Below are 12393 nucleotides of genomic sequence, written 5' to 3'. Positions count from 1 at the left end.
CACTTGGCCTTGGGCCCTGGTCCTCTTCTTTGAACTGTATACTCTGTCTTCCAAGATGACCTCATCTAGTTGTATAGCTTTAAATGACATTTAGATGCCAATACTACCACATTTGTAACTCTGGTCCTAGATCACCCAAGAGCTTCGAAATACAATATCAGCTTCCTCAGGATGTCCATTAAGATGTTTAATTGGCATCTTGAAAAAAAATTGTGGTGTAGCTCGGCCTATGTGCCCAGAGACACACACATTCATTTTCTTTGTCTTAATAAATAACACCAGAATCAGCCTACAAGCTCAAGACTTAAACTGAAGAATCCTCTTTGTATTCTCTTTTCTTCACTCTTCCCCTCTTAATCTAGCAGTAATTATTTTCATCTCTACCTTGAAAATATCTTTCGTATCATCAGCATCTTTATTCCTCATGGCTAACACCATTGTCCAAGCCATACTCATCTTTTGATCGGACCGCTACTGGAGCCAACTGTTCAATTTCATTCTTGCTCAAGCTCCACCTCCTGCCCCAGTCAATGTCCACAGAATAGCCAGAATGAACTTTTTTGAATGTAAATTATGTCACTTTCCAGCTTCAAATGCCTCCGTAATAGCAGAAACTTCAAACTCCCATAAGTTTGAAGCACTCCGTGTCATCTGACCTGCAGCTAGCATCCAGCCTTGCCCTGTGCTTCTCTAGCTTACTTGCTATATCCCAGCCACACCAGGATCTCATTCTTATATTCCCAGATCATCCTCAAGTTCTTTCCTGCCTCAGAGTCTTTGCACATCCACCACCTCTTCCTTAACTTGCCAGTTTCATCCTTCTGGTCTCCTTTTAATTATCACCTTTTTAGAGTTCTTTCCTGACTACTCTAATTAAAGTAGACCCTCTCCCACTTAGTTATACTTAATCACAAAATGAATTTAATTTCCTTATTTATCTGTATAATTTCCATTTCCATGTATGAAATGTGAAGTTTATCAGAGCTAGAGCCCTAAGCTTCTTGTTCACTTTTTAGCCCCTCCCCGCGAGTGCCTCAGTCCTTGGTATAGAGGAGAGTCTCTGTAAATATGAATGAATGAGATACTGTTCCTGCTCCCAATAGGTTTAGAGCTTATAGGATGAAATAATTCATGAACAGGCATTTACACTCTGCTGTGATAGCTGTTGTAGTGGAGTTAGTTATGGTACATGACACAGGGGTAGTATAATATGCAGAGAGATATGAAAATGTAATACACTTTAAAGCACTTAATTTTTATTGTAAATAAAAAGAAGCTCATTTTTATTGTAGAGAATTTGGAAAATCTAGGAAAGGGTTAAGATGAAAACATTCATCTGCCATAATCTCCCTAGTGTCATTAAAAACAGTACATTCATTAAACATTACCAATCTTGCTTCATCTTTTGTGAATAACCTGCTGAACTTGCTGATTTTTCTTTTAGAGAGTTTATTTGTTTTGATGATTCTCAAGGATTCTTTACACAGAATAGAATATTTACCTTTTAGCTGGCATATATATTACAGATATTGTTCTCAACTTGCCATTTGACTTTTAATTTTATTTCATTCAGACTTTTGTTAACAAAACATACTTTGACAGTATAGTTATTATGTTTTTAAGAAATATACAATATTTCAACTTTAAGAAATTGATTTTTAAGCTTTTGTCATTAGTTTATGGCTTTAGGGAACTTGGTTAGAAAATATATAGAACCATGCCTGTATAGTTTCCTCTTTGAAGAATTTATTGAAGTTAGATGTGAGCCTATTATATGATCTTTTGTGGGTTTTATTTTTTTTTTTAATTTAAACTATACTTTGATGCTTTAGCATTATTTTTACAACAATAATTTTCTGTTTGTTTGTATTTTCCTATTTTCCTATGTCTTTGGTTTGTTATTTTTAAGGTTATTGAGTCATTCTGTATTAGGTGTTTATCTTATGTGATTAGACTTTGTTCATTTAGACAGTCTGAGAGCTTTTCTTTGTTTTAACCTATTTATATTTATTAACACAATAGAATTTTTTTACTTTTATCACTTTTACTACACAAATTTGAATATTTTCATGCTGTTTCTTTTAAATGCATTTTCTGTGTTCGTTATATTTTCTTTTTGTTTTTTCCTACAGAAATTAGTATATTAAGTCCCTTAACATGAATAATTATCTAACAAGGTAGACACTATACTTACAGATGAGGAAACTGAGGTGCAGAGCAGTAAGGTAACTTGCTTAAAGTGGTACACACACAAGGTGACACACACAAGGTACACACACACAAGGTGGTACACACACAAGGTGACACACACAAGGTACACACACACAAGGTGGTACACAGACAAAGTGGCACACACAAGGTGGTACACACACAAGGTGACACACACAAGGTACACACACAAGGTGACACACATAAGGTGACACACACAAGGTGGTACACAGACAAGGTGACACACACACAAGATGTTACACAGACAAGGTAACACACACAAGATGACACACATAAGGTGACACACACAAGGTGGTACACAGACAAGGTGACACACACAAGGTACACACACAAGGTGACACACACAAGGTGGTACACAGACAAGGTGACACAGACAAGGTGACACACATAAGGTGCACACACAAGGTGGTACACACACAAGGTACACACACAAGGTGACACACACAAGGTGCACACACAAGGTGGTACACAGACAAGGTGACACACACAAGGTACACACACACAAGGTGGTACACAGACAAGGTGACACACACAAGGTACACACACACAAGGTGGTACACAGACAAGGTGACACACACAAGATACACACACACAAGGTGGTACACAGACAAAGTGACATACACAAGGTGACACACACAAGGTGCACACACAAGGTGGTACACACACAAGGTGACACACACAAGGTACACACACAAGGTGACACACACAAGGTGACACACATAAGGTGACACACATAAGGTGACACACACAAGGTGGTACACAGACAAGGTGACACACACAAGGTGACACACATAAGGTGACACACACACAAGATGTTACACAGACAAGGTAACACACACAAGATGACACACATAAGGTGACACACACAAGGTGGTACACAGACAAGGTGACACACACAAGGTGACACACATAGGTGACACACACAAGGTGGTACACAGACAAGGTGACACACACAAGGTGACACACATAAGGTGCACACACAAGGTGGTACACACACAAGGTACACACACAAGGTGACACACACAAGGTGACACACACAAGGTGCACACACAAGGTGGTACACAGACAAGGTGACACACACAAGGTGACACACATAAGGTGACACACACAAGGTGGTACACAGACAAGGTGACACACACAAGGTAACACACATAAGGTGCACACACAAGGTGGTACACACACAAGGTACACACACAAGGTGACACACACAAGGTGACACACACAAGGTGCACACACAAGGTGGTACACAGACAAGGTGACACACACAAGGTACACACACACAAGGTGGTACACAGACAAGGTGACACACACAAGGTACACACACACAAGGTGGTACACAGACAAGGTGACACACACAAGATACACACACACAAGGTGGTACACAGACAAAGTGACACACACAAGGTGACACACACAAGGTGCACACACAAGGTGGTACACACACAAGGTGACACACACAAGGTACACAGACAAGGTGACACACACAAGGTGACACACATAAGGTGACACACACAAGGTGGTACACAGACAAGGTGACACACATAAGGTGACACACACACAAGATGTTACACAGACAAGGTAACACACACAAGATGACACACATAAGGTGACACACACAAGGTGGTACACAGACAAGGTGACACACACAAGGTGACACACATAAGGTGACACACACAAGGTGGTACACAGACAAGGTGACACACACAAGGTGACACACATAAAGTGCACACACAAGGTGGTACACAAGGTACACACACAAGGTGACACACACAAGGTGCACACACAAGGTGGTACACAGACAAGGTGACACACATAAGGTGCACACACAAGGTGGTACACACACAAGGTACACACACAAGGTGACACACACAAGGTGCACACACAAGGTGGTACACAGACAAGGTGACACACACAAGGTACACACACACAAGGTGGTACACAGACAAAGTGACACACACAAGGTGACACACACAAGGTGCACACACAAGGTGACACACACAAGGTGGTACACAGACAAGGTGCACACACACAAGGTGACACACACACAAGGTGATACAACCAGGACTAAAACTCAGGCATCCTAACCCAGAACCCAAGCCCCGTACTATTTTCCTTCTTAAAGTAAGATAAAGATTGAAATATATCTATTGGATGTAAGTGGTAAGAGCACCACTAAGAGATTGCTGGCGTCTTCCCTGAATCGATTTTGGGGGTGGTGTCGAGGACAAAGTGCAGGTGACGGGGTTGAAGTTTTGCACTGAGAAACTGGGAGGTATAGAGGGAGTATAATTAAGGCTGTTGAAAAAATGTAAATGTGATTGAAACACAACTGGACTGTAAATACTACTGCTGCCAAAGGGTAGCTTTTAAAGAGGAAGAGAAATCCAAGCATCTGTGTTTGTCTGAGTCAGGAATAAAAGGGACGGTTTGGAGCTAAGGGATGAAGAGAGAGAACCAAGAAGCTGGGAAACACAGCTGAGGTAGAAGGGCGCTGGGCTGCACCTTGCAGAGAGGACAGTGGTTGGTGTGTAGTCATCTGACCCATGAAGGTTAGGCTGATGGGTAGGAAGTTAGAAGTCAGCCCTTCTGTGGTCCTCTTGTTTCATAAAGATGTGATGTGGTTATCTGTAGGGCAGGTGACGTTGAAAGGGAGACATTTGTGTGGGGATACAGAGGTGGAGAAAGCAGTTTTGCAATAGACTTGCCAACAGCAAAATGAGGAATTGGGGCTTTAGGTGCGATGGATGTGGGTGATTATTTGACAGACTGAGGGGACTGTGTGTTTGTTGAGATTAAAACAAAGATGTCCAGGCAGCATACAGTCTCTAGAAAAGCTGAGACCCAGGGTACCATATGTGCCAAAGAAGCAGATTTAAGGGGAATGAGTTGGGAGAGGAGTGTGGGTGTGCCAAAATGCAGGAAGCTGAAAACTCCAGTGTGTGGGGTGAAGGACGAGTGGGAGCACATGGAGGACGAGCTTGGGCATTTGGAGGGTGAGTGTGGGCACGTGGAAGGTGAGCTTGGGCACATGGAGGTGAGTGTGGGCACGCAGAGGTGAGTGTGGGCACGTGGGGGTGAGTGTCGGCATGTGGAGGGCAAGTGTGGGCACATGGAGGGTGAGCTTGGGCACGTGGAGGGTGAGCTTGGGCACGTGGAGGTGAGTGTGGGGACGCAGAGATGAGTGTGGGCATGTGGGTGTGAGTGTGGGACTGTGGTATGAGTGTGGGCATGTGCAGGGGAGTGTGCACACGTGGAGGTGAGTGTGGGCACATGGAGGGCGAGTGCGGGCACGTGGAGGGTGAGCTTGAGGGTATGGAGGTGAGTGTGGGCATGTGGAGATGAGTGTGGGCATGCAGAGATGAGTGTGGGCACGTGGGGGTGAGTGTGGGCATGTGGGGGCAAGTGTGGGCACGTGGAGGTGAGTGTGTGCACATGGAGGTGAGTGTGGGCACGCGGAGGATGCATGTGAGTGCATGGGCTGAAGCTGATTGGAAGATGAGGCCATTGGACTTAGGGACATCAAGGGCATTGGTCATGCTGTCCACACAGATGGTCACATCTCCTTTGTGAAGGTGGATATTGGGTGACAAGCTGGTTACTGAAGTAAGCAGTTCAGGTGGGAGTCAGAATGGAGGATCAAAGAACTTGTTGCCCATGGATTCCTGGATAGCAACAGTGGTGTGTGGGGCTTATTTTTAAGGGATGTTATAAGGTCATTCAGATGGACTATATTCCTTGAGGATGTGGAATCAAATCAAGGTAAACCATTCTTGGCTTATAATGGCTTCTCCCTCACCCTGCATAAGAAAGTGGAGATAGTAGGAAGTAATTCTTCTCTGTGTTTTACTTGAAACAATAATGAAAAAGGTGCATATTGAAGTTTCAAGGCCAAGTTTGGGTTGTTTTCCTTTTATCTGAGGGTTATTTCTGAAAGCCATTAGAAATGTTCCATGTGGCTGGTTCTTCTTTTGCTGGTCACCAGAAGGTGACCTTTTTACCTTGTTTTGAAAAGCCATGTCAATTGCCAAGGTAATATCCTAGCCTAATACAAGACCTCTTTGGATAGTTCTAGTGGGAAGCTGGAACATAAGTTGTTTGGAGGTTGGACAGCTGTGATGAATGCCTACGACCCCTTCTGCAAAACTGACTCCTGCCTTGTGTGTTGCAGGTGATATTTGAATCCGTCTCTCTGAAGGGCCATCCTGGCTACATCGCTGTGGACGAGGTTCGGGTCCTTGCCCATCCATGCAGTAAGTCTCTTCCCTGCTCTAAGCACAGCCTTGTTTCAGGTGGCTTGGAGGCTGCAATCCCCGCTATTCATTCAGCTCACAAACATCTCTCACTCTCTCTCTTTTTTAATCCTTCAAAAAATGCTTACATACTCAATGCAATCAGTCCTGAATAAATCCATAATTTCGCTGGCCTGCTCAACAGGCAAGCACCTCCAGGAATTTGCAGAGAGTGGCAAAACATCTTCGTTTGAATCTCTCTTCATTATTAAAGGAGTCTAAAGTCCTGATTGTTTATTAGTGGGATTCAGACCACTGAAGTGGAAGAATTAGAGGGCTCTGGATAGAATCTTGTGCAATTGTCTTAAAAAAAGAACCGACACCAAAAACACTGAGCAAATTAGCACACTGTTCACTCACAGGGAAAAGTACCACTAAGCTATTAATTCTTTAAAAGTAATTTTAAATACCCTCATCAACTCTGTGTAGGCGTAGGGAGAGATTTCTCACAGTGGTTAGTACTTATGGTACAGGGTTGAGAGTTCTCAAAGGCATTCTACTCCATGCCCAGACCATTTCCACTGAAACTTCTCTCTCTCTACTGTATTTAGGCTAAGATATTTGAATGTATTTGAGCAAGAAACTGTGGGTCCCAGGTTCACTATATACATCTCAGAGGGGACCAGTCCTGGGTACAGATAGTTGAAAGCGCATCATATCTTGTGACATTTGATGGAGATATTATAATCAAAGGGGTGTGCATATGGATTAAGGTAGCCTATACGAGGGCTGGCTAGGTTGCCAGCCCCATTAGCTAGTGTCTGCAGACTGGAGATTCCCATTAGTTCCTTGGCAGGTATCAGGTAACTAACTCCTAGGAGGGTCCTTTCTCTGCTTCTTGCTTAAAGCCACAAGTCACGCTATGGGCTCTGGTGCAGTTTGCTATTCCCTCAAGAGATGTCATATGTCCTGTATTTTGATGCCTTTCGTTCCTCCCGTTTTGAGGCTGTTCTCATTTCTGCCCCATCCATGTTGCTTTTTATTTTATTTTTAATTTAAATTTATTTATTTTAATTAGAGGCTAATTACTTTACAATATTGTATTGGTTTTGCCATACTTTTTATTTTAGATATTTATTTGGCTGTGCTGACTCTTAGTGTGGCATGCAAACTCTTCATTGTGGTATGTGGGATCTAGGTCTCTGACCAGGGCTTCAGCCTGGGTCCCCTGCATTGAGAGTGTGGAGTCTTAGCCACTTGGAGTCCCCACACTGGGAGGTCCCCATGTTGCTTTCATTGGACTGATTCTTTGCACTTCTACTGAAGTGAATTTGTCACAGGCTCAGGCATCACTTCTTCCTGGCACTCCAGTGACATTGTTTGACCTGTTGTCTTAGAGCACCATCTCTAGAGGAATTTGAGCTGAGTTCCAAGGGGCTTTGGCAAGACAACATTTTGGGTAACTGTGTTTGGGGTCTGTGCAAGAGACACGTCCTTCCTAGAAGTCAGCCAGCATCTCAGGAATGCTGACATTCTATCAGATGATTCTCCATTGCTTTGGCCTGAGGTATCTACCTTTGTGTTGCGGATATACTTAGGAGTCCCTCTTACAAGGATGAAATCTCCGTCTCCCTTGATCTTGGATATCCGCATCTGCTGCCCATTGGAGAATAATTATTGACCTCAGACCACTTCAGGAGATATCTGCTGTACGTGTGGTCCACTTAGCCTCACATACTTTGCATTGCCTGGATCTCGTTCAGAACTATAAAGCATTCAAGGATGGATAAGGGGGTGTTTGGGGCTTTGGGACTATATATAATTTCTACAGGCTGTCCCTGTCAACTTCATCTCCATCCCCATTGCTTCTCCGTGACTCAGGTTTGCAATCCCATAATCTACTGATGGCACATTCTAGCCACCACTTGAGATCTCCCTCTCCAGTGCCTGGCGTTATGCTCCCCAGGGTTGGCCCTTGTTTCTGGAAGCAAGCGGCTTACCCAGGCTCATGTGTGTGGGCCTGAGAGTCAGCCCCCTTGTGAGAGTTCAGTGTTTGGGGGACAAGCTCAGCAAGTGAGTCCAGGTAGGCCCAAGCCCATCCGTCCTGGGCCTGCAAGCCCCCAGGTTTGAGCGAGTCTCTCTGAGACAGGCCTTCTGCTTTCCCCAAGCCCTGCCCGCACCCCATCCTTGGAGCTGCATCCAGCCGCTGCCTAGTGCTTGGCCTGTGCAGGACGCTTGCACTAGGTCTTTCTAGTAGGTGACCTTGGGCTCTCCTCCGAAGGATCCGGCTTGGTTCTCTCTCCTGGGATCCCAGAACTCTGTCCTGTACGGAACCTTTGCTTCCCCATGACAGCCAACCTGACCCTGTCTCCTGTCTCAGTCTTGGCTCTGCCTGAACTCTTCACACCGTCCATGGTTTGCTGTTGCAGCCACATGCTTCCTTCTCTTGGAGAAATCTCCACGGGCAAGAGGTCTCTGGAGGGTCTACCCTCAGAGTCTCATGGCTCCTCTTGGAATCCTCCTCCCATCGGGGCTGCCTCTGAGTTTAGGATTTTTCTGACAGCTTCATACTCCCCCTGCTGAGGAGAGAGTAGATGACTTGGTTATGGAATTGCCGAGAGCCAGTTACCAAGCAAATGGGCCATGCGACACAACTCAGGAAGACGTGCCCCTGACTGTGTTCTTGCATAATGTGCTCCATTTGAGTTCGGCCCAGATGCTTAGGAGGCTTAAGCTTAAACTTCCCAGAAATCAAAATATGAGAACTCTGTGATAGGGGCTGGAATTGGAAAATCCCATTTAACTCTACATACAAATATTGGTGGTGCACATAGTCCTCTGAGATCTATCGTGAGTCATGTTGAGTTGACCAGGGCCTAGCCAAAGCCCATTCTGCATGCTCCGTTCATATCCAGTTTGGGTTTTTATTCATTCTTTCTTTCAATAGTCAATTATTGAGCATTAGTTATGTGTCAGGAACTCCTGCTGGACACAGGGGATACTCAAGTGACCAAGATAAATAGGTCTTTGTCCCCATGGTGTATACTTAGCAGATGGTCAGAGGGAGTTCAGACAGTTCAGATGCTCAGTTGTGTCTTACTCTTTACCACCCCATGGACTACAGCATGCCAGGCTTCCTTGTCCATTGCCAGCTCCCGGAGTTTGCTCAGACTCATGTCCATCAGGTTGGTGATGCTATACAACCATCTCATCCTCCGTTGTCCCCTTCTCCTCCTGCCTTCAGTCTTTCCCAGCATCAGGATCTTTTCTAATGAGTCAGTTCTTCTCATCAGGTGGCCAAGGTATTGGAGTTTCAGCTTCAGCATTAGTCCTTCCAATGAATATTAAGGGCTGATTTCCTTTAGGATGGACTGCTTGGATATTGCAGTCCAAGGGACTCTCAAGAGTCTTCTCCAACACCATAGTTCAAAAGCATCAATTCTTCGGCGCTTGGCCTTATTTATGGTTTAACTCTTACATCCAAACATGACTACTGGAAAAACCATAGTTTTGACTAGATGAACCTTTGTTGGCAAAGTAATGTCTCTGCTTTTTAATATGCTGTCTAGGTTGGTCATAACTTTTCTTCCAAGGAGTAAGCATCTTTTAATTTCATGGCTGCAGTCATCATCTGCAGTGATTTTGGAGCCCAAGAAAATAAAGTCTGTCACTGTTTCCATTGTTTCCCCATCTATTTGCCATGAAGTGATGGGACCAGATGCCATGATCTTAGTTTTCTGAATGTTGAGCTTTAAGCCAACTTTTTCATTCTCCTCTTTCACTTTCATCAAGAGGCTTTTTAGTTCCTCTTCACTTTCTGCCATAAGGGTGGTGTCATCTGCATATCTGAGGTTATTGATATTTCTCCCGGCAATCTTGATTCCAGCTTGTGCTTCATCCAGCCCTGCATTTCACATTGTGTATTCTACATAAACGTTAAATAAATAGGGTGACAACATACAGCCTTGACGTACTCCTTTTCCAATTTGGAACCAGCTTGTTGTTACATGTCTGGTTCTAACTGTTGCTTCTTGACCTGCATACAGATTTCTCAGGAGGCAGATCAGGTGGTCTGGTATTCCGTCTCTTTAGGAATTTTCCACAGTTTGTTGTGATCCACACAGTCAAAGGCATTAGCTTAGTCAATGAAGAAGAAACAGATGTTTTTCTGGAATTCTCTTGCTTTTTGTAAGATCCAGCAGATGTTGGCAATTTGATCTCTGGTTCCTCTGCCTTTCCTAAATCCAGCTTGAACATCTGGAAGTTCTTGATTCACATTCTGTTGAAGCCTGGCTTGGAGAATTTTGAGCATTATTTTGCTAGTGTGTGAGATGAGTGCAATTGTGTGGTAGTTTGAGCACTCTTTGGCATTGCCTTTGGGATTGGAATGAAAACTGACCTTTTCCAGTCCTGTGGCCACTGCAGAGTTTTCCAAATTTGCTGGCATACTGAGTGCAGCACTTTCACAGCATCATCTTTTAGAATGTGAAACAGCTCAACTGGAATTCTATCACCTTCACTAGCTTTGTTCGCAGGGAGGCTTCCTAAGGCCCACTTGAGTTCACACTCCAGAGGGAGAAAAAATACTAAATAGGTAACTAATATTAAATCACTAATGTGATTTTAGATCGTGATAAGTATTAGGAATCTAACAAATGTGAGGGACTAGGATGTGGAGGGGCTCCTTAGGTAGAGTGGTCGGGGAGATGTCTTTGAAGATGTGGTCTGAGCTGAGATCCAAGTCATAGAAGGAGCTCACTCTATGAAGGTTCAGGGAGGGGGCATCTAGGCAGAGGAAACGGGAAGTGGTGAGACCCTGCAGGGGAGTCACTTTGATAGTGCCAGAGTATCCTGGGCATGGGGATCATGGAGGGGGAGCATGGAGGAAGGTGTTTCTTGGTGAAACGGAAGCCGGGCCCTGAGCATGGTTGTTGAGTGGTTACATTTGAACCTAAGTGCAGGGAAGTACTACCAGAGGGGTTTATGCTGGGGATGGATAGGATCTCATTTAATTGTTAAGAGATCACTTCGGCCATTCTGTGAAGGATGGGTTGAAGGAGGAAAAGAAAAGAATAAAGAAATCAGGAGGCCAGTCAGGAGGACAGTTCTGGAGTCATGCAAGAGATGGTGTGTCCTGGACCAGGGTGGTGGCAAGACATCCATTCGCCATCCAGTATGTTTAGTGAGCGTGTTCTCCATGCCAGGCGCTAGTCTGGGTTCATGGGAATGAGCAGGACAGATTCATTCTTTGCCTTCATGGGCAACTTCCATTGATGTGAAGGAGACTAAAAAGAAAACCAAATAATCAGGAAATTATCTGATCTATAACAGATGGTATGTTAGTCCACCAAGGCTGCCATCACAAAGCAGAAACTGGGTGGCTTCATAAGCATTTCATTTTCTTATGGTTCTTATGGGGAGGCCCCCAAGCCCAAGGTAAGGTGGCGTGTGTCCTCCCATGGTTTTTCCTCTGTGTACATGTGCCCCTGGTGTGTCTTTGTGTGTCCAAATTTTCTTTTGTAAGGACAGCAGTCAGACTGGGCTAGAGCTCACCCTAAGAGCCTCATTTGAAGATAGTCACCCTTTTAAGTCTCTGTTACCAAATACAGGCACAGTCTGAGCTATTGAGCGTTACAGCTAAAAAGATGGGAATTGGGGTGGGGGGGGCACAATTCAGCTCATAACAGATGGTAAGCGGCGCCATAAAGAAATTTAGAGGGGGAGAGAGGTGGTGGACAGATGAGAGATGAATTTAGGAGGTAGAATCCACTCGTCCTGTGCAATCAGAGCAGGATCCAGAGGCATCAAAAATGGTGCACTCTTAGATTTATATAATTGGCTGGGTGTTTGATTCTGGGAAGAAAGTGCTGCCTTTCAAGGCACCTACTGCGCACGGGTCCTGGAGTCTGCTCATGAGCCCAAGAGTTGTGCAGCC

At 44.6% G+C, this 12393-nt stretch overlaps 1 protein-coding gene across 12 annotated transcripts in view; it reads left to right on the top strand.

Annotated features, from left to right (window-relative positions):
- The window catches only part of PTPRT (protein tyrosine phosphatase receptor type T), a 1155533-nt gene that overhangs the window by 424440 nt on the left and 718700 nt on the right, over positions 1–12393 (top strand). For all 12 annotated transcript variants that reach the window (XM_025001262.2, XM_025001258.2, XM_025001261.2 and 9 more), the window contains exon 4: positions 6398–6479. In XM_025001262.2, coding sequence (XP_024857030.1) covers positions 6398–6479 — 82 coding nt within the window. The remainder of the gene's footprint in view (positions 1–6397; positions 6480–12393) is intronic.

Source organism: Bos taurus, chromosome 13 (genome assembly GCF_002263795.3).
Source record: "Bos taurus isolate L1 Dominette 01449 registration number 42190680 breed Hereford chromosome 13, ARS-UCD2.0, whole genome shotgun sequence".
NCBI lineage: Eukaryota > Metazoa > Chordata > Mammalia > Artiodactyla > Bovidae > Bos > Bos taurus.
Note: the sequence above shows the minus strand (reverse complement) of the source record. Positions and strands in the feature narration are given on the sequence as shown.